General features: G+C 31.0%; 1 protein-coding gene across 2 annotated transcripts in view; it reads left to right on the top strand.

Moving 5' to 3' along the window:
• Positions 1-783: 783 nt before the first annotated feature.
• LOC127719472 (uncharacterized) overlaps positions 784-27,891 on the top strand; it is a 67,288-nt gene continuing 40,180 nt past the window's right edge. Inside the window, exons 1-4 of one of the 2 annotated variants that reach the window (XM_052225622.1) lie at positions 784-1,048; positions 9,375-9,502; positions 10,499-10,640; positions 19,731-22,151. In XM_052225622.1, coding sequence (XP_052081582.1) covers positions 964-1,048; positions 9,375-9,502; positions 10,499-10,640; positions 19,731-20,320 — 945 coding nt within the window. In that variant the 5' untranslated portion in view covers positions 784-963 and the 3' untranslated portion in view covers positions 20,321-22,151. Of the gene's footprint in view, positions 1,049-9,374; positions 9,503-10,498; positions 10,641-19,730; positions 22,152-27,891 lie in introns of those variants that run through there. The other variant, XM_052225621.1, reaches the window with a different exon arrangement.

Here is a 27,891-nt window from a genome sequence, read left to right on the forward strand (position 1 = left end):
TCTGATTTTAAAAATATGCTTTAAATTGTAAAAATATTTGAATTAGCTCTCGCCGCGATCAAGCCTTTTTGCAGTGGTGTAACAGTACAACATATGAAGAAACTATAAAAATCTGTTGAAAATATGGCTTAACTCATCAGATTGATACAAAACAGAAAAAAAAGTAACAAAAACTCAAACCGGACGTGGCAGGATATTTATACTTCCCTTCAACTAAAAAGACTAAAAATAACAGATATGAGAGTACTCGCAATTACTCACAGCCAGTTCAAAGCCAATAACAACTAATAAACAATCATGTATGTAAGACAAAAGAATTAATCGGTACACATCCAACATACAATGGATTTAGAATAAAGACATCATTAACACAGAGAAAAAACATGACTTTCTGCAATGCCAAAATACAGGTATCGACATATTGATTGTAGAACAGTGAATGAGCATATTTAAATGTATCTAACATTTATGTTAGTTTGGTGTTACAGACCTAATTACAGCATTGCATTGGTAACATTTTACACTTGAATCATTGTTGTATTATATTGTTTCAATAAAGATATGATTTCACTATAAATAGTTAAAGAGATTTAAGTATTGAACTCACTTTAATTATATCTGAGAGTGTCCTTTTATTCAGAATGGAATATTGCATTACATTAATATTGTAAACAAGGAAGCCATTGTTTTGTATTTATCTCGTTTTGCTATACGATATAAAAACTAAATTGACGAAAAATTGCACTATATTAATATTGCAAACAAGGAAGTCATTGTATTTATATCAAATTTAGCCTTAATCCCTTTTGGAACTATAATAAAAGCGATTAACTGTACCCTATCGATACAGCAGATATAGTTTGCCGTTTAACAAATCAAATATAGTATGTTTTGCTAACATGAACGGCATTATGTTATGGTGAAAAGCTTGTTTATTTATTAGACAAATTCGTTTTCTGAAACATGATAGATATGTTACTCTATGTAAGAATAACGTTGGAAGCTTTTATTTGGATTCTTTACAGGACACAATTAATATATTCGTTTGGTAAGTATGATTAGTAATGAATAAATTTTCAAAATTATTTTTTCCCCAAAATTTACCAGTTCTTATGTAATTTTCATTCTGTAAGATACAAGCAAAATCAGTATTGAGAGTTCCTTGCAGAAACAAATGAATTATATGATACAATTGCTCCTGTACGTCGATAATATAATCACTGCTTAAAATTCAATCAGGTATCTCAGTTGGTAGAGTTTATTTATCTCGTAGTACCGTATGATATTTTGTTTAATGTTACAGATTTATAGCAAAGTCGATATAGACAAGTTCGTGATATATCATCTATTTATCACATATCTAAAAAATACATAAAAAATTGAAAAATAATATTAAATTAGTTGCAAATTTCTTCTACTGAAATATTTACATTTTTAGCAAGCTATATCGAATTTTAACATTATAATTGCTATGTCAGTTCACTTTATAATGTCAGTGATTTGTTCAACTTTCGCTGCGTTATCGGTTGCTGCTGACTAAACCTATTCTCTGCATCCACCATTGTTGTTAAGCACGCTTATGCTATCATTGAAAAATAGTTAGTGCGTCGGTACTGGCATTAAAATACAGATATTGTTTTGATTGAAATTCGCTGTTAAAATGATGGAAATAATTATAAATTAAGAAATAAATCTCCCTCATGTAAAACTCTGATTCCATGTCTATATTTGGCTATATCTTTATTCCTTTTTGTTTCTGATCAGCTCATCAACGTTTGTATAAGTCCAGGATTTACAAATATTTGGACTGGAGCATCACGGTAGTGATGCTAGAGACATACATAGTCGAAATGCGCATCTGGTGCAGTAAGGTAAATTGGTACCGTTTATGTTATAAATACAAAGAGACATATGACTAGGTTAATTATGCTGTATGTACATATACAAAACCCAATTACTTCATATCAAATATGTGAAGTAACTGTTAATACATCTATATCCAGACATAATGAATCAAACCCGGTTAGCATCCAATTAATACTTATATGTTTGGCGCACTATTTTTCATAAATATTAAATGATTAGCTTATCTTAAATGCTTTATGTATATCTCTATACTATTATTGATAAGATACGTTATATACTAATACCAATTTGAAGTGATTGGTTTGACCCGGCCTTTGTTCGAACCCATGACCACACTCAAAAATGTCATGAGATCACCGAGGTTAACACTTGTATAAGTTTAAGATAAAAGCGATTTGATCTTTATCTTGTTAATCACATTCTGCTATAAAATGTATAATGTCATAAATATAATAATGGGTAACCAAAAAAACGACGATTGTAAAAGAAGGCCTATGTACGAGGTAATTTTACAAAGGGATCGAAGTTTTTCAGACAAAACAGACCAAAATTGACAATTTCGTAGGCTTTTCAGCTTTTTACGTCATTTTATCACGATTATATATTGAATCATTCATTTGTAAAACCCTTCCACCTAGACTTGGATTATCTGTGACCCCTTAAACATATGATTTATCGACCATAGACCGCTAATCTACTATCTAAAATACTTTGCTCAATAGGTGTGTTGTTCAATAATCAATTAAAAGAAACTATTTCTATCTCTTTTTTTATGTTTCGTACGTCTATTAATGTAAATTGAATTTTAGAACGGAACGAAATAGAAAATTTCTTAGGCTTTTTCGATTGGGTGTTCTTAATTCATCTTCAGTATAATAGATAAGATCAGTATTCAATTCAAAATTTGACTTATTCAATAAAGGGATATTGTAAATATAGCGGAAAGTGAAATATGTCTATAAGGCACACTTCTTTCATGTTTCTGTACAATCCCTCGTATGTGATATTCTTCATAAAATATATATTACCATGTCGACGAAAAGGGTACACAGAAATGTCACCTAGATTGACATCAATTGCAATAGCCAACAAACATAAAAAATGTTATTTTTAATAAACAAAAAAGGATTATGATTTAAATTTTTTGAGAAGTTTTTTACTTTGATGAATTTTTCTTCAAATTTTTGGAGATCATTGTTAAAGCTTAGAATAAGCTATTCTTGTGTCAAAACTCCTCATAGACACATGATGCTTACAATTTGGTTCGCCGATATGAAATTAAAATGTGATGCTAGAATCGAAGTAGGTGAAAGCACAAATCAAATGCGATGTTAAGAACACTGAAAACACAAATAAAATCAAAATGATATGCCAAATATTGGTAAGACTATCCGTGCCATGGTATACTTAGATTTTTGAATACCTTTGCAGATATTTGAATACTTTGTTCCTATCTTCGAAATTAAGTGCCGACTTTTGTCATAATTTTCCGCAAAATGAATTTTACCCCTATGTTCAATAACACAGTATTTTCTCACTTTCCAATTTGGTCAGATTCTTTTAATCATATGCATTTGCTTTGCAAATGAATGTTTTTCATTGGATAGCTTAACAGTTTTTCATATTTATTATATTTTATGATAAATTGGAGTTTAAACTTGTGTTTCGTTTCTTTTGTTGACTAGTATAGAATGTAATGTGCAAAAGTAGATAAGGCTAGCCTGGAGTGAAGTGAAGTGAGAGAAATAAATAAGGGTATCTAGTTTAAGGAATGTGTGCGATGATGTCGCCTGCCAAACAACATGGCCGACATGGTTTAACATGGAACATAAGGGTAAAATACAAATTTGTCTTGATAGAGAATTGTTTAGAATGACGAAATCTACCTACTGTCTATTTACATCAAAGTTTTTAGACTCCTTGTAGTAGTAATTTTCTTTTATTGACATTTTTTTTAATTTATGTTTTGTCTATTATCTTTAAAATTATAATAGATAGAGAAAAACTCTCAATGAATTATTATAGCGAATATGATCAGAAAACAAGTATGTTATTGGCTCTACATGGATAAAACTTGAGGATTCCGAATTTCTGACAAAGTGTCAAAAACAATAGTAGCGAACATCCTTTAGCCTTTGTCAGGTGAGCTAAAAATCTGTGATGCCTAATTTAATCCGAAATCACGAATTATAAAAAAAACTGTGATAACTAATTCAACAAATTCGTTATCACGAATGAAATCCGTTATAACCAATTATACAATTCGTTAAAACGATTTTAATATGTTATTACAAATTACAAAAAAATGTGATAACGAATTTAATTCGTAATTACAAATTACGAAAACTGTAATAACGAATTCCACAAATTAAATCTGTGATAACGAATTATACAATTCGTGATAACGGATTAAATTTGTGATATAGAATTCAAATTATATCTTTGGTATGTCCTAAATGGGCTTCCGTATGGCGTAGAAAACTTTAATGTTTCGAAAATATAAACAGTTCATAAAAAGTGCTGAACTAGATTCACATTAGCCAAAATGTGGCCTTGAATTTCATCTTCATCTTAAACATGTTAAATTATCAAAAAGATCGAAATGTGGTCCTGGATCTATTTCAAAAGCCTAAATGACGAGCAAATCAAATCTCTTCAGAAAATACATTATAGGCTCCAAAGTCAGCATATTTTGAACAGATTGTCAAATAACGAAGATTTTGTTCATTTTCATTTCTCGGACCTTATATATATGTTAAAGCTCCAGAAAAAGCTTGGCTGATCCAAAATATTCTGTAACCGAAAGGTGCGCATATTAAATCATTGGACACAACACTTTTCTTGATCGGAAGTTGCGGTTAAAGTTTACTCTAAAAAAGCACAGCGGAAAAAATTATGAAAAAAAATTGGACCAAAATTGACGTAACAGTACAAGTAATACATAATTAAGGGTTCATAACTGCGTATGTTAAAATGTATGTGATGTGGCAATATGAACTTGTATTAATTGTTATATCACAAGTTTATCTTTGTAAAATGTGCAATATTCTAGCCAGACTGAACAAAAAAAAAATAAAAAGTCGTGAACCTTCACTGAAAATAATGGTATCAATGACATATCATGTCAAAAGTGCCGATTACTGGGCTAACGATAAACTATTTAGAATTTCCGATTACATGAATAATGACCCACTCTAAATCTTCATAGGAGATTCCAAAAGAATGCAGGACTGACGTCTGATTGTAAGGTTTTCCGTTTGTGTTAAGAATTATTTACTCTGTATGTGTTGTGATATTTGATGGATAATGTCAATTGGAAATTTTTTAAAACATGTACTAAAATTTATTCAAAATATTATTCTCTACTTAACTTAGTCTACAGTTGAATTAAAGCTGTACTGACACACTTTACAAAAAATAGTTGTGTCAATAGCATTTTAACCTGTGGCCAAATCTCTACATGTCTTAACTGAACATGGTGCACACATTCGTTTACTGCGAAAAGTCGCTTGTTGGATACTTGATATTTTTTTAGCTCTCTCAATGACATTCACTCTACATACCCCTTTTAATTTCAATTTAACAAGTGTTATCAACCCTAAATTACATTCAAAAAGTAATATGCTTCTTAAACAATAAACTATTTAAGTAGATTACAACCAAAAAAACTAAAGACGATTTTGTAGAGACTTATGGTCAACATCACTACTGATGCGGTGCATTTTTGATGTATTACATTTCAAAACAAATACAGTCCTGTGATCGAAAATATACCACATGTACTCTTTACTAATCTTTATATTTTTATTTAACTCTGAATTGGATTGTTGGTGTAATAGAGGCATGACGTAGAAAACGTCCTCGATCTATTCAGATTTCATACTCATACGCTTTAAACATGACTAATATGGGTCAACAATAGGCAGTGCCATTCTGGCCTCCGCACAATCATTTACTGCTAACTTTGCTTACGACTTGGATTTTTAATCAATCGTTAGGGTTATTGGTTGTCTTAGTAAAACTCATCAAAGATTTAAGGCTTACCATTTGTTTCACCAGACGCGTGTTTAAGTAAAATCATTTAAAAATAATGTTTATGCTTGATAGTTTGTATCATATATTTTTTATCAGCATTGATTACCGATGTCAATAAATTGCTACAATGCTAAACAATCATGTGGGACATATTTGATCGTCATTTCAAATAATTAGTGATAGAAGGGCTAAAATGTATTAATTCATGGCATTTTCCCTAGACGAAATTCACAAAGCTTTAAGCAAAACAATCAAATGTTTTGTTGCGTACATATAAATATTATACTTTAACAACGGTTGTAAGCTTCCACGATTAAAACGAATCATTTAAATTAACTTTTTATACATAATGAGTCAATGCTTGGAAACGGACATAATGTAAATTGTAGAGACAAAGTTGCATTTGGCATCATGCTTATTATTCAATTTAAAAGTTTTAGAACTTTGTATTACTTTCTAAATTGGACATTTTTCATGATACAGATAGTTAATTCATTTGGTAAGTCATATAGTAAAAACGTAGCTTTTTATCATCTATTTTTGAGGGGATAAAGGTTGAGCGTGCATAGTTGATACTTATACATAGTTTGTATCTACGTTTCGGTTTCATGTAATAATAAACAATACACTCTCTTTGTAACCGTAACAGTAATTAAATAACAATAAACCGTCGAGATATTTTCTGACAAATATCAGTCTTTTGTATATTAATCCAAACTTAAATTGAGGCTCGGAAGTTCTTTCTGGATTTAACTATACTATGAATGTTAAAAAAAGTTAAAACTAATAATTTATAAGTATTTAGCTCCATAATGTACTATACGATAGCTAATGTGCAAGTTCTATGATGTAATATACGACCAAAAAGAAACTAAAAGTTTTAAGCTTTGTCAAAAGCATTCCTCTTCGTCTCTTTTAAATTGGCGCAACTTATTCACTGCCGGTTTATTAATAGTTTTCTATGTATTATTTTGTAGACTTTAGTTAGTTTTTTTGGTCGTTTTTTCTTTCTTTGTCATTGTATTAGGGTATATCTTCGTTTTATGATTTTTTAATGTCCGATGGCTATCTACTGACTTTTTTTTATCTAACGACACTATTACTAACGCTTCAACAAGAATATAATTACAAGCGTCCTGTAAACATGCCAACGGTGCAGTATTTACCATGCGTAGAAAAATGTAACGTTATATACAACTTTTGTTGTAGTTCAGTGTTTCTGTTGTTCCGTTGTTTTCCTCTTATAGTTGATGTGTTTCCCTCGGTGTTAGTTTGTTATCCGGCTTTGTTTTTGTTTAATCGAATTTTGACTTTTGAACAGCGGTATACTACTTTTGGCTTTTTTTAATATATGACTTTGCAACCTCCCATTTGAAGCAGGATCTACTCACCCTTCCGGGGCGCCTGCGATAACCCCCGGTGTTTGCTGGGGTTAGTACTGCTCAGTCTTTAGTTTTACATGTTTTGTTTTGAGTTCTCTTGCTTATCATTTGGTCGTTTTTTTCGGTTTTTTTTTGCCATGACGTTGTCAGTTTGCTAGCCCCTTAATTATCTTTTTCCACCCTTTTACTGTAAAAATGTCTTCCTCGCTGTAAGTATACTGTGAATGATCTCAAGACTTGACAAATTTAAGCTTGAACAACGGTACAGGCTTTCCGATTTGTGACTTTAATTACACTTTTTTTTATTTTGATGAAAGTTTTTCGTAAGCATACCATATTTTGACAGATCTCTTAAAAACTTTTGAATGCATCCAAGAACAACTTCGGTCATCAGAGAAAAACATTGATTAACATCATATCAAAAAGGTGTTTGATTGCCCGTTGACGTATTTGTCTAATATAATGTAGTTATTTGCGCTCTCGTTTACAAAAAAATTTACTTTAATTTACATATTTATATTGAATCTCCCCCAAAGATACTGGGCATATTATGAATTACCCCTGACACGCTCTTTATCTACAAAAAAAATCCCTACTGTGTGAAAAAAATTGAAACAGTTGACAGTCCACTATCAAGTATGAAATTTAAAACAAAAGCTGTTCCAAATCTGGGTAGAAAAGTCATAATGTTAAATGCGTTTAACGTTCTTATGAATAGTAAATTTTCAAGTAATGACCAAATCAATAATATTGTTTGTAACCTGAAGAGCATTTGACTTGAACAGGAAAGACCAAGGTCAGAAGTGATGAGACAATGCTATGAACAGACAGAATAAAATGAATGTTGAGAAACATTAAGTATATCCAAAGCCATCTAAAAATACACATGGAATGTCAGCCTATCTATAAAATAATAAAAACAGCTCGATTTTATTCCAAATGTATAAATTTGATCTTAGTACAATGTTATGAACCAACGAATGAAGCTTTAGAGAAAGTTAGAGAGGAGAATTTTGAAAAATGTAACAGCAGAAATTTCTAAACATGAACTTATGATAGTCATTATTGATATAAATACAAAGATAGAAACAGACAATGATGTATATGAAGATGCGATGGAGAATACTATGTATAAATTTAATCATGAGCATTATTTAGAACTGTTGTCAAAATATTAACCGTGTTATTGACTCAAACATATTGTCCAATACAAAGAAATTCTTACAATAACATAGCTTCATCAAACGGAAACATTACGAACCAGATTGACCACAACCAGACATAACAACTAGAATCAAGACGGCAAGAGCAGCATCTATGAGAAACGCAAAATATGGACATCTAACCAATTCAGTAGCTATATAGGAAACTAATTATATGAAAGGTTTATGATGCAGAATGTTAGATGATAATCAAGACAGATAGAGACAAATTAAACACCATACACACTAGAATTTTGCAAGAAATCGCCAGATATGTTGGCCAACCACCATTACAAACAAAGTGATGTTGAAAGGAGCCGGCATGTGCAGCATCATTAACATTATTAAAACCAGATCCAGTAAATGGCGTCAGATATTTAATGTCTGCATAGCAGCACTATCTATTCCAATGGTAATGCCCTCATGGACGAAGCGTCCTTAAACAAAGTTCACCACCGAGTCGCTATAGGATCAAAACTCACCAAAAATGTTAATTCGTAAATTTGATCACTAGAATTTTGACGGTCAAAAGACATAAAACTTGCCATAACAACCCGTCTTCATTTATGAATATATGACAATGTTTGTTATCATTATCCCCAATGTCTTATTGTGGTTGATTCTTATTTCTGAATTTTCTTTTAATCAAAAACTCACCAAAGATACCAGGTATAAGATGATAGTTTAAACATGTTTTTGTTGTCATAATTTCTTATTTAACATTTTATATGTGATATATTATAACACAGCTTGAAAAAAGATTAAATTGTAATATGATTATATTTTTATTCGACGGTAACAGTTGGGACTTCAACACGCTAAACTGTATACGGATATTGCATGTTAGCTTTATATAAATGGTATTTATGCGATACAGTTTTTTCTTCAGAAATTAAATACCTTGGTTGCTACTTAGATGACTCCAATAGAATGTTAGATGATGACCATCATGATGACAAAATGAGACTTGAAATGTGCAAACAATCATGTAATGGACACCGGTACCTGGGATTACAAGTAAGTTGTAACCAATGACATGCTATGGAAAATCTACGCAACTGATTTTACAGGAGTTGGGTCATGGACCCATAATTTTTTCTCTTCCTTTCTCCTTCTCTTTGTTTTTGCTTGTTTTCTATATTACGTATTTGTTTAATATTTTATTTTATTTCACTTGATTAATGTGTTCCTGCACACATCTACACGAGATTCCTCAAGCATTAGTTCATATATGCTACCTCTCCATTCTTATTTTTGACAAGGCAGGAAAGACAGAAAATTAGCTTTCGAACATCTTACATAATACAAATAAGACCATATATCAACGCCAAAAAGACTTAACTTTTGGTTTACGGTCTTGGTTTTTATGTACCCTTCATCTTTCCAGATATTTGAAAACTCCTTTGTACCTTCAAGTCTTTTATTGATGATTAAAGTAGATGTTGAACTGAACTGGCACTTGAAGAATCCAAATGCAATGCATGAAATCATGAAAACCGAAATGTTTGAAAGGTTCCTGTTGCTCTTATTCAAATATGGGTGTCTGTTAACAACTGGAAAAACGTTCCCGATTTGTCGGACTTCATGATTTCACACTTTGCATTTGTAGTCTGCTAGCACGTGCGTTTGACACTTTCCGTCATCATCAATGATCTGGACTTTACGAAATTTAAGCTTTCCAGTAGTGAAAATGTGAAATTTCTGGAAAGCTGAAATACAAAGCAAGAAAATAACGAAAAGGTAAGTCTTTTTGTGGTCTTATTTGTATGACTTAGTGGAAGTACTGTTCATAAAATGTACCAGATTGGAGTTGATGTGTCTGTCTGAAGTCAAGAGCCTATTTGTCAGTGGTTGGTGACAGTCTCATATCTACCATTATTAATTTACATTTCGTTTATTGTTGTTTTTAACATATATTCGGATACATCAACGATCTCTTGTCTATGGTCATTCATTTCTTATTGGCATTCATAGCACATTTCGTAACTTTCTAAGTTACTTATTATTTTACAGAATTCCAATCAGTGTTTTTGTGGTGATTCTTTGGGCGATCCAAATGTTTACAAAAAGAAAAATGTAAACGAATGTAATAAACCATGTCGAGGGAATTTGGCTCAAATATGTGGTGATTCCTGGCGGAATTCTGTTTATGAATGTAAGTAGGTTTTAATTCGCTTTGAATTGAACAATTACAGAAGAGAATTAAACGTTGAAGCTTATTTTCAAACAAAGTTTGCAACATGTGTTTCTTTTGTTTTTTGTTTTAGAAAACAAGACAATCATAGTTTAGATAAATCTATTCTAAACTATGTTATCGCACATAATGTAATGCAATAAATATTTAATTATTAGATATTCTCTTTCAAACGACACGCGCGTCTGGTGTACAAAATATGAATCCCAGTATCTATAATGAGTTTATCATCAAGTAAACTGGATGTAATAATATTTATCTAAAATTCCCCTTTTCAGCAATGAAGATGAGCTTGCAATTTAGTTTTCAGTTAAGTCTTTATACAACAACAACAACAACAATTTTTATTTGTCAATCAAGACGCCCCAAGGAGCCGAACAATTACAGTTTAAATTAATGTGTACAAATAATTGTGGTGATTTTTTTTATTGAACTATTTCAATACATGACAATAAAACTTTATCGGAAAAGGGAGACAACAAACACAGTGTATTCCCAAAGATAATGAGCGAGTGAACACAATCAGTACCGTTTTATTATTGAAGGAAGAGCTGGGGGCTACTCATGTTTTATTACTTAATTTTGCTCTACTAGTCTTTATTAAACTATCTATTAATTTTATCATTATGTTATTAATCATTGGATCTTCATTTGACATCAATCATATAAGTTTTGATTGGTCATTTAGAAATTTAAAATTAGTAAATTTAGAGGATAAATCTAAATTGAAACTGGACCTTTCAGATTTAAGTGATGGACATTGAAGAAGAAAATGAATTTCATCTTCAACAATGTCATTATTACATAATTTACAAAATCTTTTGTCTGGGGGTATTCCTTTGTGTCTTCCCTTTTCTTTTTCAAGTTCTTGGGCACTGATCTAAATTGGGATAACTCATTTATTTTTTTACAATTAATTAACACTAAATATTTTTTAAGGTCGTATTTAATTCTGAGTCTTTTATTGATAATTGACTTTATATTAGATTTGTGATTTAACAAATATTCTGGTGTTAAACTAAGATATTTAAATAATGAATAAATGCTACCCAACCAATTGTTGTTACATTTTTTAGATAAAATTTTAGACTCTTCACATGCTTCTTTAATGAGGGAGTTATTTTGTTCTGATAGTCTGACCCAAAATGTAGACATATTAAGAATAACCTCAAGAGATAGGCTGTATCGCCGCAACTCTCTCATCATTGCTAGGTTAGTTGATCTTCTAGGTACCTGTAGAGAATATTTACAAACATTTAACATGTAATTTTTCAATAACTAAATCTTTACACATTTGGAAAAAATAGTTATCCCCTTTTGATTTGGAGAGAATTGGTCCCAAATTTCTGAGCCATATAATAAAATTGGCTTCAGTATGTGGTCAAAAAGATGTAAAAGTGTTTTAATATTAGGTTTAAAATGTATAAAATATCTTTTTAATTTAAAAAAAAAAGGCTTTTAGTGCTTTATTATATAGATTGATCTTAGCATCTGTAAATCTGCCCGAGACAGTGAATATTATGCCAAGATAATTATATTTATTCTTATTATTAATAAGCTGGCCATTAAATGTGAATTTTGCCTTTGATATCCTTCCTGTGTTATTAACGATTAACACTTTGTTTTTTTTCATGTTAATTTCTAGTCCCCATTTATTACAATAATCCATTAAATTGTCCAAACAATTTTGTAATCCAGATGAAGTTTCAGAAATCATATTGAGGTCATCTGTATACATGAAACAGTTAAGGGTACTGTTGTTTAACAAAACTGGGCAACAGTTAGAATAAAAAATCTCTGGTAAATCATTTATAAAAAGTTTAAACAATGTAGGGCTCAGATTATTCCCTTGACGGACACGAACATCTGATGGGAAGTTTTCAGTTAGTGTGTTACTTTTAGTTTTTACACACAAATATGTTTTTTGATACATATCTTTAATTACATTATAAAATAAATCACTCAATCCGAGCGTCCTAAATTTAAAAAAATAAGGCTAAGTGCCAGACCTTGTCGAAGGCTTTTTAAAAATCAACAAAACAGGTATAGAGGCGTTTTTGTCCCTGCTTAGTATATTTATCAATCAACGTTTTAAGTACAAACATGTGGTCACTAGTTCTTTTTTCTTTACAAAATCTTATCTGCATTGGACCAACTATATTTTTTGGAGTTATAAACTTTTCTAATCTATTACTAAGTATTTTAAAAAGAGTTTTTCTATACAACTACCTATTGTGATGCCTCTAAAATTTGAGGGGTCATCTTTTGACCAACTTTTATGTATTGGGACAATACATCCGTTAGCCCATATTTCAGGAAATTTTCCTGTTGTTAACACTTTGTTAAAAATTCTTTACAAAACATTTAAGCACATATGATTGGCTGCACTTGAGCATATCATTTATTATGGAGTCAAAACTGCTTGATTTATTGTATTTTAGTAATTTGACCTCTTCATTTATCTGTTTTTTCTGTAATTTTATAATCCAATTCTGTGTAAATTTTATGCTTTTCTAGGTCATTAAGTGAATCAATTAGTTCTTTATTTACAGATAAAAAATTTGAATTAAGCTTTTCAAAATAGTGAAACCGATCTGAGTTTGGTATATTAGATGTATCTCCTTTCGGAGAGGATTCATTACTGCGAGACTGTAGTAAGGCCTAATATAGGGATGGATTGTTATCTCTCATATTGTCTAATTGTACAATAACATCTTTACCAAACTGTTTATATCTATTTTTTCTAGTTTTTCTATAAAGTTTTAAAAAAACTAAAGAAATTCCCTCTCATATAGGGTCATTATTATATTTTTTAAATGGTTTTTCCTTGTCCTCTAATTGTTTACGCATTTTCATTAAAGAAAAATCAAACCACTTTGGTTGTTTCTTTTTATTTTTAGTATTTGAATTAAAGGAGGTAATTAAAGGGAATATATATATATATATATATAGTACTTTAATTCCAACTTTAATATTAGCAACCAGTATATGACCAGGTTAGCAATTGTCCGATTCATACTTATTGTCCCCTTTTTATAAGAGGTTATTCATTGACTGACATACATTGCAATTCCCAGTGACAGTAAAAAGACTCCCTACAACAAAAATCGGTATGCAGAAAATGTATGCAGATATTCTTTTTCTACATATACAATTGATATTCATACGCCTCATCTCAAAATCTTACCAAACACAACGTTTATATCATGTTTTCATTTCATAATATTGTACTCCGGACACAAATTAGAGAAATGTACATCTGGTGCAGTAAATTTTGATCAGCTAATGTCATTTCTTTCATTGGGTTGATACCTCGATTGTAGTCTTTTAATTCCCGATGATATTACAAGCCCAGTAGCTAGTACTTCGGTACTTGTATGAAAATGCGGATATGGTTAGATCGAAATCATTTTAGATGAAGAAATGTTTTTTTCTCGTTCAAGGCTCTGATTCCATGTATGGATTTGGCTATACTTTTGGTTCTTTTTTGGTTTGAACAGCTCTTCAACGTTTTTATTAAATTGTGGTTTTTCTAACATTTTGGCATCTAGCATCACCGAAGAGACATTAATCGTCGAAATTCACATCTGATGCAATTAAATTGATACTGCAAATGTTATTATAGCCGTATAGATTTTAGAAACCTTGATTTAAAAGTTTCTATTGTAAATTTCAAACAATTATATATGTAAAACATTTATAAAGCAATGAAAGCTAGGAATTGTTCATAATTGCTTAATCGACTAATTGATAAAGATTGTAATAAGTCTATTGGTCATTCATCGCTAATGGTATTATATTTTTGTGAATGATAAAATTGAGAATGGAAATGGGGAATGTGTCAAAGAGACAACAACCCGACCAAAGCAGAAAACAGCCTAAGGCCACCAATGGGTCTTCACACAGCGAGAAAATCCCGCACACGGAGGCGGCCTTCAGCTGGCCCCTAAACAAAAATGTTTACTAGTTTAGTGAAAATAAACGTCATACTAAACTCAACAACATATAAATGAACTATCCCCATTTCCATTCTCAATTTTAAAATTGAAAAACATACAAGATTAACATTGGTCAGAGGCTCATGACTTGGGACAGGCGAAAAAATGCGGCGGGGTAAAACATGTTTTGTGAGATCTCAACCCTCCTCCTATACCTCTAGCTAATGTAGAATAAACAAACACACAGCAATACGCACATTAAAACTCAGTTTAAAAGAAGTCCCAGTCCGATGTCAGAATAAGTAACAGAAGAAACTAAGCAAAATGACAATGATACATAAATTAAAAAAGGACTGCTAGCAGTTACTGACATGCCAGCTCCAGACCTCAGTTTAACTGATTGAAAGATTATTTCTTCATCCTATGAAAATCCTATGAAAATCAAGCACAATCTCTCCCGTTAGAATATATGAGAAGAAAATAACCCGTATCATGCCAACAACTGGTTTTAGAATAAATGTGTTTATTTCCGATGAAAAGACCCTATGAGTGAATCAATATTTATACCAAAATATGCCATGTTTTCGATTATTTATAGTTTGAATTAAGACCGAAATGATTTTTTCCCCTTGTAATGCAATTCAGCTTAGTTTGATATAGACCTGGAATAATATCAGGTTTGTATGTACATTTATGATTTCGCTGTATAAAACCTACTCAGAATGGCAGGTACTGATATTGGATTTTAGCAAGACAGGATTTTATACATACAATAATAGTTTTAATTTTTCGCTTGCTTTCAGTAAATGTTGAAACCTTTGGCGTTTACATATAGATTCTTACTTTTTGCATGTACCAGTGGATTATCGGATTTATCAAAACGAGATAGATAAATTCGAAAATTCAACTATCGATATTTGATAAATCCGATAATCCACGAGTAATTATGTAAGAATCTGTTTCTCAAATGATTATTAGATGAATTTTCAATTTTAATAAACGCCTTCTAGTGCCTTCAATATTTCTGAATTCTGATTTCTATGTCGTTCACTAACGACATTGATGCGCAAAAAATTTATTTATGCATCTCAAGATCAAATGGAAGGATACATTAATAAAAGCCCACTTTTAATAAAAAAAACATTGCATTTTATTAAATACATGTTTATATGTAATACATGTAGCGAACAACTTGAACAAGAATTTCTGAAGGTCAGACTACAATGTTTCTCCGCATAGTAAACGTTTTTATAAAGTTGTCAATTTCTCTAACACCTGTTAGCACATTTTGATTCATCCAGTGAGCTGATTAAGGTAATGACCTTTTAACTTAGCCAACCATCTACGAGATAATCGACAACCACACGTTGATTACATTTTTTTAAACAATGTGTGCAGAAAGGGTTAAATTACCAAAGAATTAGAGGAAATTATCTATTCTTAACCTCTGTAATTGTCCTATAATACTTTTTTGGTATCATTGTCATTATTCCACATGAAATCATCATATACGTCAACCCTAGTATATCGCATCAACTGTAAGAGAGATACGCAATTTGCAGGCGATATTGAAATGTCAACTGAAAATTAAATATAAACTGCACAATGAAAACATTTTAATCATCTCTTGCCGTAAAATTAAGTTTTCAACCTCAAAATGTCAAGAATAGATATTTTCACACATCTTTAACATAAAGTTTCTGAGAATATAATTAACAAGGATGTTGTTATAACGTTGACAATACTCGACGTTTAAAACAATTTGCACACGTTTGAAAAGCTATGTTTTAAATGTCCATTTCAACTATATATGAACTATTACATTGCCTATTACAGACCCATCAGGCTGGTTGGTAAAGTGATATATGTAAAGATAAAATCCATATAAAATCCAACTGGCCCCGATTTAACTAATGACCTAAAGACAACAAAATAAAATGTTTTACTGTAGATCCAACAATCTTTAATCAGCATACTGAAAAAAACATATTTAAAATACTTATGCATGATGTTGTAGAGTTTGCAGACAATTGGCGGCAAAATGTGACAAAACAAGACGTAAATACTCTTTCTGATTTGGGACAAGTTGTTATGTCATTGAATCAAATCAAATGAAATTAAACTAATTGGTCTATGAACCCTCATATTAAATCTATCTTCATGCCCCTCATGCTTAATCTATGCTAGTCAGGATTATGACATTTTTTTCCCACTCGTTCTGTTGGTCGATAATGTTTGATTATGTCATTTTTTACAGACTTCTCCTCTGAATTTGAACTGGAGTTTTTATGTTTTTGTTATACTTGTTTTTCAAAGGTACTGATGTTTCTGTCTTTGGTTAGTTCAATGGTGTGTGACTATGTTTATCGAAACTATCACTTTACACTTGCAATAGAATATATCACGCATATCATGTATATTACAAGTAGATGATATCAAGTCTCAAATTTATAAATTAAGAAGAAGAGCTATTGAAAAAAAAAGGATTTAAGAAAACAAAATATCAATTAGGCTGTTGTGTACATTTTTATTTTTTTATCTAGTTACAGCAGCGCCTAAATATTTAAAAAAAATATCATAAATACCAGGATTAACATATTGTACGCCAGACGCGCTCGTCTACAAAAGACACACCAGTGACGCTCGAATCAAAAAAGGAAAAAAAAGGCCAATAAAGTACGAAGTTGAAAAGCATTGAGAAATATATATATCACAGTTGATACCGGCTTATACATCAAAGAAGATATGGTATGATTGACAACGATATTACACAATCAAAAGATTTCAGTGAAATGGATTGCTGTTGGGTTTTTTTCTGTTTTTTTACGGCAAAATATATTTTACATCAGGCTTTAAACCCGCACCGTTGGTATTGTATTATGCATTTGCAATTGTGTTGGTCTCATCGATTTCTAAATCATTCCCCATCAGTTGTTAGAGGTCTTCTTTGGGGGGTTGTCTTATTGGCAATCATACCACATTTTCTTATGTTTATATTGTTACGGCCAGACATCACCTTTAAATTGTAGCCAACAAAAGACACAAATCAATAATAAAATTTAACAAGATTTATTATACACAAGTTTACATGAAGTATTACACAAATAGAAATGTCAACTTAACTGTCGAAATATAGGTCCGATCCTTTGTCTTTTCTTTATCCGGAATCCTTCTCGTAACTGTACGGAAATCTAAACAGAATATTACGTCCAATAAGTCACAATCTAGTATGATGTTGTTCGTAAATAAAAGTGTCAATTCAACTGAGAGAACTTCTGAGAATATTAATGTCTAATGTCTCAAAGTTTAACTTTAGTGTCAGTATATATATAGTTGTCACGGAAATCTCTAGAACACTGTAGAAGGGAAACTCCTAGAAAACTTTAGAACGAAAACTTCTAGAATACGTTAGAAGTTTGAATTACACATCGTAGATTATGATCATTCCAGAATTATTATGTAAGTCAAATAGAGAGTTCTAATCATTCCATCAGTATCTATGATTGTTCCAGTGATTTCTAAACTACACAGTTACAATATTATTTTGTAAACCACTATAAATATGTAAACATATTGTAAGGCCACACAAAACAAATTAGGCCAACTAAATAAACATGATAGTTACAATATCACAACAAAATTCACGCAGCAACCATACTTCTTTCACCTGCTGAAACACATTATCGAATGTAAGATTTCAAATCAGATAAGACTGAACATAATGATATGGTTAATATATGTAGCACTGAAACGAAAGTAGCAAATACAATTCAATTTCTTTTCAAACATTTTCTTGATAGTAAATAAAAAGGATTATTAAAGAGGCAGAAAAAAATGGGGATAATTGCACTTAAATTTAAGTAGTTCAGCAAATAAAATAAAATTTTACTTTTAACATTGCCATTGAGGGTAAATAAAAATGAGTAGATAACAGGCAGTGCCTGTATCAATGACCCCCTATACCATCCGGAACTGTAGACAAGCATGCATTAGATGGCGTACGAATAATGAATTCAAGATTAAAGAAATTAACATAGGGACCATATTATTAGATTGATACTTGAAATACGACATTGGTATAATAAGTGACATTTGCAACAAAAGACTAGACACCTTCAATTTTCGCAAAACTGTCGGTTTGTACATGCCTGAGACGGAATGACATTGAAGGTTGCAAGCCATTAGATTTGGAGCAGGTGTAGAATGTGTAAGAGAGGCGAAAAATACTAAGGGCATTCAAATTCATTAGTCGAAAATAAACTGACAACGCCATGACTAACTGGTTTATTAAGAAACTTGCAAATGAAAATACTGCACATATCAGTAAAATGCACTTGTTTCAGGACTGTAAGCTTTTTATTGGGTATTTATTTGAGAACTGAAATTGACATTGCCATATCGTGTTTGGTATTTTTTGTATTATCTGTCAATATTTAATCGTTCAAATGTAAATAAACTCATCATAGATACCAGAATTAAATTTTTTACTTTTCGACTTACTTTTCTTTTGTATCCATTTGTCATTACCTTAAACTGAAATGCTAATATCATGGTTTTTAGAGGTGAGAAAACATTATTGTTTTGGTTTTTTTTCGGTTGTTCTTTCGCATGGATAAAACTATGAAATACATATAAATTCTTGGATAATCTATACACATCGTCGCGATACCTAAGCGTAAAAATAGAGGCATATGTTTCGATATATTTTTTATTGATTTAATACTAATTTTTATTAGCTTACATTCTTTTTCGCAATAACATTTTATTAAGGATACATTCTACACTTTGTCATATTATGTAATTTAGATCATCCGTGTTTCAATACTTATATATCCTTGGCTTTTAACTTTTTGGCAAAAGAAAAGCACTTCGGACGCATACAATTTATAAAGAGTTATGTTCATTTTTTGAAATAAAAGTAACATGTTGTGTTTCTGCCAAATCTTTGATTCTATATATAAAGTATCCACCATTATTTCAGTGTTATGATTTTAGTGATAAATGGACATAAATCAAAACCAACAACAAGAGTTTAACACCATAATAATCCATTTAAAAAATATATACAGAGTAATTTGAAATTTGTAATATTGGATTGTTTATATTTTCGTAGTCATAACAGCAACAGTGTCAACTACTAGAATCAAACCCAAACCCGTAAATTCTACTGTGAAAACTACAGAGAAGACAACCCCTAGACAATCTATAGTGACGACTGCAGAACAAACAACACTTGATCAATCAGAAGTGACAACTACAGACATGACAATACTTGGAAAGTCGCCAGTGACCACCTTACAAATAACAAAACCTGGAGTATCTAAAGTGACAACTATGAAAACGACAACAATTTTGGGAAAGTCTGAGGTCACTTCTGTTCAACCAATCAGTCAACTTGAATGCCTATGTCCCTGTTCTCAGGTTGGGAAAGGCAAATGGGATTTCTTACGTGGAATGAATCTTAATCTTGATCAATTAAGGGAAATACTAAAGCCAGAATTAGACTTGATAAAAAAAGAACTAAGCATCAACAAATCTAATACAACCCGGATGCTCCGTGCCAAGACATCAGCTCCAGATGATCGTGTATCGGCTACGTCCGTAGGATATGTTGGAGTCGTCTTCATTTGTCTAATTACAGTTATAATTGTTTTCATTGACATGCTCGGCTGCATTGTCGTTAAGTCTAAAAAACGTTCTTGATTACAGCTTTACTGAAATGGTTCCTGTTGTATTTCTTTTTTTTTCTTCTTTCTATCACACACATATATAACTTAATCAACTGTTATCTTTGTTTATGAATTTGCACGTAAAGCAAACAATGAAATACGTATGAAGATAATAGTTTATCTTGATACGAATGGGTTTCTTAGACTAAACGTTTTTTTTTTTTTTTTTGACATTTGTTACACAGGCTTATATTCCTCGAATCAGTAGTGAAGTCCATAATTCTACCATTTCCAGATCCGATCTGATACAAAAGGTGCATACCTATGTTGATCTACTCCTCACATCGCTGTCTGGTCAATTGAAAACATATGTTAGCTTTTTCTAACTTTGTTTACGATTCGCTAGCTTATCAAAGTATATTTCTCGCAAATACAATTTATAGCACGGTGACCATACTATTGCAGATGTACACCAGAGACATATAGAGGAACATAAACATTTGTCTTGACCATATTTATAGAGGAACATAAACATTTGTCTTGACCATATTTTAATAACATACAGTACTCTGCATTTTCATTTCATCACTGTTTTTATCACTGCATTTGTTGAATATACAATCTATCTTCTTTTGAAATTGTTTATACTTTTGTTAGGTCTTAGTATAACACTGCATTAAGGGCACACAAATCGGCAATACAGCATATACATCATTTGTTTGCTTTTTAGTGCAATTTGTGTTTGTTTGATAGACATAAAATTATAAAAGAAGGTCAAAGGAAAGGTGGTAAGATATTCGAATGTTGTGTATTTTTGGAGAATTTGTTCTGCAGTCATACTTATTGTTTGATGTTAATTAAAGAATTTGCTTCGTCGAATTTTCTTTGCATGGTAACTAAACATTATGTCTCTCTTGCAAGATTAGAGTAAATACCATTGACAAAATATCTTTCTAACAACATGGCTGTAGAAAAAGTACAATTTTAGTTACATGCACCATACACATGATATATATTTATTTGATTTTGTGAATACATTCTTGGTGTTATAAAAAGTTGTACAAATATTGATGTTTTATCTGAACTTGGAAGATTCTCTTTTTATATTCATACTCTTAACAACATGTGTATGTATTGGCACCGCTTTGTTAACTCACCTACACAGCTATTGACATTAGCTTTCAGTGAATATCAAACAAGAGAGGTAGTTACAACCAATACCTAATATAATACAAGTAAATTCTTTGGCGAGAAATTGAATTTTGATCTCTTTATTTGCAAAAATTATAACGAATACAAATTTAAGAGGTTGCTAAAAAAAATGCTTCAAAATAGATTTAATTAAACATCGGAAAAGCATGTCTCATGGGGAGCACAGCAAATTAAAAGCCGATTTTAATTGCATACTCAACTTTGAATTTGAAAATTTTGTTAATATCAAACCCCCCCCCCCCCCCCCCCCCCAAAAAAAAAGATTCACATTGTGTAAATTTAGACTAAGATACCATAGTCTTAAGTTTCATAACTTGATAAAATTACATAAAGATGATCTTTTAATCTGGATAATATCAAATGATGACATATAATTTATATCAGAATAGATTATCTTAATCCTTTATTTGAAACAAGACGGGCAAAAGATCTCAGAATAAACATTCTATCTTGACCAAAAAAACGTATATGCAATTAACAATTGTTTATGAATATTTGAAGTGGACCAGGAGTTATCCTCCTTTGTATACTGTATGAACTGCCTCTCCCCTTTTTATTATTGAACAATTATTGTTTGTTATTGTATTTATAATCATACTTATATTGTAATGTTTGTATTTGTTAAGAAAAATAAAGGTACCTTGTTCACAGCATGCACCGCGATGGAAAACATTTACTTGTCTAAGACCAGATATGACCTTGCTAGAGAACATTTATGACTTAAATCGTGCCATGCAATAAAAAAAAAAGAAAATTTCTACCTTTTTCAGACTATTCAAATAACAAATTTACTTTAACAAATAAAACATAATGCTCCAATAGTTTCGTTTAAAATGAAAACATATGTGTATGACTTAAATGTAATTATAACTTAAGACCATGGCATTGTAGACAATGAACAGCCTAGAGAGTTGTCTCCCAACGTCAGAAATATCGGTTTCCCAGCCCATCAACTAGATTAATAACTTCATGCTACTAATGGATTCAGTTGCTGAATTTGCCAAAACATGGATACATTGCGAGCAGATGAACCCAAACAGGACACTTTATCAGTTAGATCAAAGATGTTCGGTCATGCATTTAGAAGCGCATTTATAAACTTACGATGTACAATGATCACATGTGTTTCTTGTACTTTCTTGAAGACAGAGATTGTAAATGCTTTATCCTCTCTTTAATTTACTACACATATGTTGTTGTCCCAACAGAACAAGCGTCAAAAACCATATATGCAAAAATCATTATTTGGATCATCAAGCTAAAGGATTTTTATTCATAAGATTGTATCTTGATCGCTAATTAACTTTCAGTCTTTTTGTTTTTTTTTGTTTTTTGTTGTTGTATTATTGTCGTATACAAGACATTCAGCTGTTTTCAAATTCCACTAGACTTATGGCTGTTTTCTTAACAAAAAAAAAGGTAGAAATGTATTATTATGGTCTAATCAAGGGGTATTTTTCTAAAGAATCATTTTGCGTTAAAATGAGAATTGACGGAAACTTTGTTTATTTCAGCCATAGTATTTTCCGTTATTTTGTTTATTTATGGTGTTACGGCAAGAAATCACCTCTAAATTGTAGCCAACAAAAGACACAAATCAATAATAAGATTTAACAAGATTTATTATACACAAGTTTACAAGAAGTATTACACAAATAGAAACGTCAACTTTACTGTTAAAGTATATAGTCCGATCCTTTCGTCTTTTCTTTATCCATAATTCTTCTCTTCACTGTTGCGGCCATAAATCACCTTTTAATTGTAGCCAACAAAAGACACAAATCAATAACAAAATTTAACAAGATTTATTAAACACAAGTTTACAAGAAATATTATACAAGTTGAAATGTCAACTTAACTGTTAAAATAGATGTCCGATCCCATGTCTTTTCTTTATCCATAATTCTTCTCTTAACTGTACGGAATATGTCCAATAGGTTCACAATCTAGTATGATGTAGTTAACGTAAATAAAAATGTTAATTCAACAACTCGAGAGAACTTCTGAGAATACTAGTAAATTAATGTCTGATCGGTCTAATTTCGGTATCTGTATATATAGTTGTCATGGAAACTTCTAGAACACTGTAGCAGAAAACTCCTAGAAAACTGTAGAACGGAAACTTCTACAATACTGTAGAAGTTTAAAATACACATCGTAGATTATGATAATTCCGGAATTATTATGCAAGTCAAAAAGAAAGTTATAATCGTTCCATCAGTATCTATGATTATTCCAGTGATTTCTAAACTGCACAATTATAACATTATTTTGTAAACAACTATAACCCAATAAAATAAATATTATAAGGACACACAAAACAAATTAGGCCAAGATAAATAAACATGATAATTACAATATCATAACAATGGTTACATCCATGTAAATCATATAGATATAGTTCTGAATAAAAAGAATTCAACATAGTATATGGAAAACCTTTTTTCATATATTATTTAGAAATCTTCGACAAGTTTTTTCCCCCCACTTACCTTATTCAAATAGCATCGTAGCAGAATACAATTAGATCAACTGCTTAGCTATAATTACTGACAAAAGAGAATTATCTTTAAAGATGACAGAAAAGGAAATTCTAAATTGTAAACACTTTGAATTATGAATAAATGTGTTATAAAAATGAGGAAATATGGTATGATTGTCAATGAGACAATAATACACCAGAGTTAAAATGAAGTGGTAGTAGGCAAGTACATGCCACCGTATGGCCCTCAACAATGAGAAAAAAACCCATACCAATTAGTCGGCTAAAAAAGCCCCGACATGAAAAATGTGAAACAAGAAAACAAGAAAAGTAACTGTCTCATTTATAACTAAGCAATTTACAAAAAACAAATATAACAGATAAGAACCAACGCCAACCACTGTACTACAGGCTCCTGACTCGGGACAGACACACGAAGAATGGGAATAGATTATGATAATAAATCAAGGCAATGCTGAGTTATCGATTTTTTTTCAAATTTTATTGTCTGATAATATATGTTTGATAATGAATCATCAAAATTGTATTATTATAAATTGTGTGTTATGATCAATTAATATCCATGTACCTTGAATTTATACAAGCAAATAAAATGTAAGTCAATAATGTTGTCCAAAATATTTATTGAAATCAAATAACGACTTTTTTCTAATCAAATTTTAATTGTTCATCGTTTGAAAATAGTTTGTGTCGATATCCGTACTTTGAATTTTATTGTTCAGGTCAAATTGAACATTCATGTATATTATCTTTTCAAAAGATACTTTGGTGATTAGAAATATACAAACAAAACTGGCTGGGTCTATACTTTGGAATGGTCGATTTCAATAAACAAAATAAATTCAAATGTAATATACATGCATAATGTAACTTCCATTACTTATATGTGAAATATGGAAATAAGAAAAGTGGAGACGATGCCAAAAGGGAATAAAAACAAGAAATTCAAAGGAAAATACCACTGTGGCGTTACGAAAAACAGGTGACAGACAACCAACAGTTCAACAATAGAACACATAGAAAATTAAAGTTTTCATACCACAAACTCGACCCAAATTTCGAACTGAGTTATTCTGTACGAGCGATAAGATCTTGCTCCTCAATTAAAAACCGAAGTTTTGCTTATATAATTGTCACATAAATGACATAACCTAAAACGTCTTTATGATCACAACTAATTGTTTGTACAATTAATATATCGACGTCTATACTTACATAATATGACCACTTTGAAAATGTTGATATACTTTGGTAGTATCCTGGAGGTATCGATACGGACTTCAAAAACAAATTCTTGTTTCTTTCATTCAATACGATAAAACAATTACATGATTTTGAGGAATGACGGTATATGTATTCCAATAATCATTAATTGTACATCTTAATGTTAATAATTAAGATCTCTGACGAAATAAGATACACTTTTTATCAATTGGTAAATTAACAATAGCCAACAATGACAAATTTATATCAGAAGTGTCTTTTTTATCGTTCGTTTGGAAAACTACAAACAAATGTAAGACTTGATAAACACTGGAAGTCTAGTATTAAACATTTACCCCCCCCCCCCCCCCCCCCCCCCAGAAAATACTGGAATCAAAAAACTTTGCAATATGAGGACGTTCTCCACAAAGATTTAAAAGTTCACTGGAAAACGTTTGGTAAATAGTAAAATGAAAATAAACAACAAAATTAAAGAATCATTGAATAATGTTATTATCTCCCTCTTGATAAAACAATAGGTTGGTTGATCAGCAGATTAAACATGTTAAAGGAGTTTTGTGTTCAATTTGTTTCAATAGTTGCTACTGACTGTATAAGAGAGACGAAAGATACCAAGGGGACATTCAAACTCATAAGTCGAAAATAAAATGACAACGCTATGGCTGAGAAAGTAAACGATAAAAATACAAACAGTCAAACAAAACATAGAAAACTTAGACTGAGCAACGCGAATATTATGTACAGTCACTGGAAAACATAAATTCTCCGTTTAAAAAAGGGGCTTATCTATATCTATATATATATATTACAGTACAATTAGGAATTCAGTAGGATCCATAATCCCCCTAGTACCATTGCAATTCCAACATCTACAAGTAGAAATTAGAATTCTGATTTATACTGATTAAAATCCTCACAAATCAGAATTTCAATACCTACTGGTAGAATTTGTGATATCCAGATTTGCACTAAGAGGATTCTGGAGTATGCTACATTTCAAGAAGAATCTAGGACACCAATCAAAACAATAACTAGTATCTATGAATTGATCAAAGGTTCTGAAATACATGTACATTTAAGTGTTGTTAAAACCTCAAGTTAACTTATGAAACTGTAAATTTCAGTAAAGATTGAAAAGATTTTGAAAAAGGGATCTGCTGTGAAAGAAATTCATATAAATTTGAACTACCCCTTTTTTCTTTGATTCAAACAAGTTTTATAATATCTTTTTTTTTTTAATTTTAACATAGATAAACCATTTTATTCTTTGAATTGTCTTTATTGAAAAAGCATTCATCTAGTACATCTAGGATCCTGGACATTGGTTGTTTTCCACGAGTACATAATCAGGTACCACAATTGATGATAAATCAACAGACACCTTATTTAAAGGACAACGCCAGTAATCTAATTTTGCGACCATCAAATCACCAATTGATGCTGTCGGAGCTTAGAATACAATACAGATATCTTCTAAGTGACATACATCTTACTTATTATGACAGCTGAACAAGAGGACAACACCGCCTCTTCGAATAAAGATCTAACGATAAGGCATAGAGAGTCTCCTTGTTCTACAGTACAGTCTAGGATGGGAATGTCCTACCTATCAACACAGTTGCAGCAGTCACCATAGAGGACTTGAGGGATTACTTTAGAGTTTGCCTAACTAGATACTAGACAAGGACCAAAGTTTTTTTTAGGAACATATCAACTTGGAGACTATATCTAGTGTGTCTGGTATATATAGCCCAACAGAACTTAAAAAGTTAGGGAGGTGATTCCTGTTTTTCAACTGGAAGAATGGATTAGAGGCGAAAGATACCAAAGGGATTTTTAAACTCATAACTTGAAAATAAAGTGACAATGCCATGGAAAAAAGAGAAAAACGGTCAAAAGACAAACAAGAGTATCCAAAAAAAAAAAACCATAGAAAACTCTTGGTTTATTAGCTTCCTTGTAAGCAGAAACCCTCTATCAAGGACATCATGATAGGAAATGCAAACTCTGGAATACCGTATATACTGGGAGATATATACTTCGTATGCAGACGCTGTTGGAATGTTGCCACATGGAAATGGAAAATTCACATTTGGGAAGCTTAAATCATCTCTTTTGTCGTAAAGATTTGTTCTCAACCAACTCTCATTGTCATTTTAAAGATGCATTTTTAGATATTAAGCTGAACTACTGTTTCTTTTTTTTTTAATTCGATGGGATAGATGCGTTCAACATAGTCATCAAACCTTTATTATTTATTGAGATGACAGCATTTATATAGACAAATTTATAGAGTAGCAAGACATTAATGCTGATGTTCCTCGTGGATCAATCGTTGGTCCTTTCTTCTTTTGTATCTTCATAAATGATATTGTAACTAATATTCTGTATAAAACGATACTTTAAGCACATGATACAAGTTATGTAGCAAATTAAATAATGCAGCAGTAAAGTGCAATGAGGATTTTAGAAAATTCGATCATTGTTGTGTGAGAAATTTTTGGCTTATTATAATGCTAACAAAACTGAACGTATAATCAAATTCCGTAAAATTAAACTATGTCATCTACAGCTTACATAAATAATTTCACTTTAAACTCGATATAGTAAAAAAGAAAGAAGTTTGAAACACTTCTCTGAAATTTTTCGTTCCGATAAATTAGGAA

This window comes from Mytilus californianus, unplaced genomic scaffold (genome assembly GCF_021869535.1).
Source record: "Mytilus californianus isolate M0D057914Y unplaced genomic scaffold, xbMytCali1.0.p SCAF_11, whole genome shotgun sequence".
NCBI classification, from domain to species: domain Eukaryota; kingdom Metazoa; phylum Mollusca; class Bivalvia; order Mytilida; family Mytilidae; genus Mytilus; species Mytilus californianus.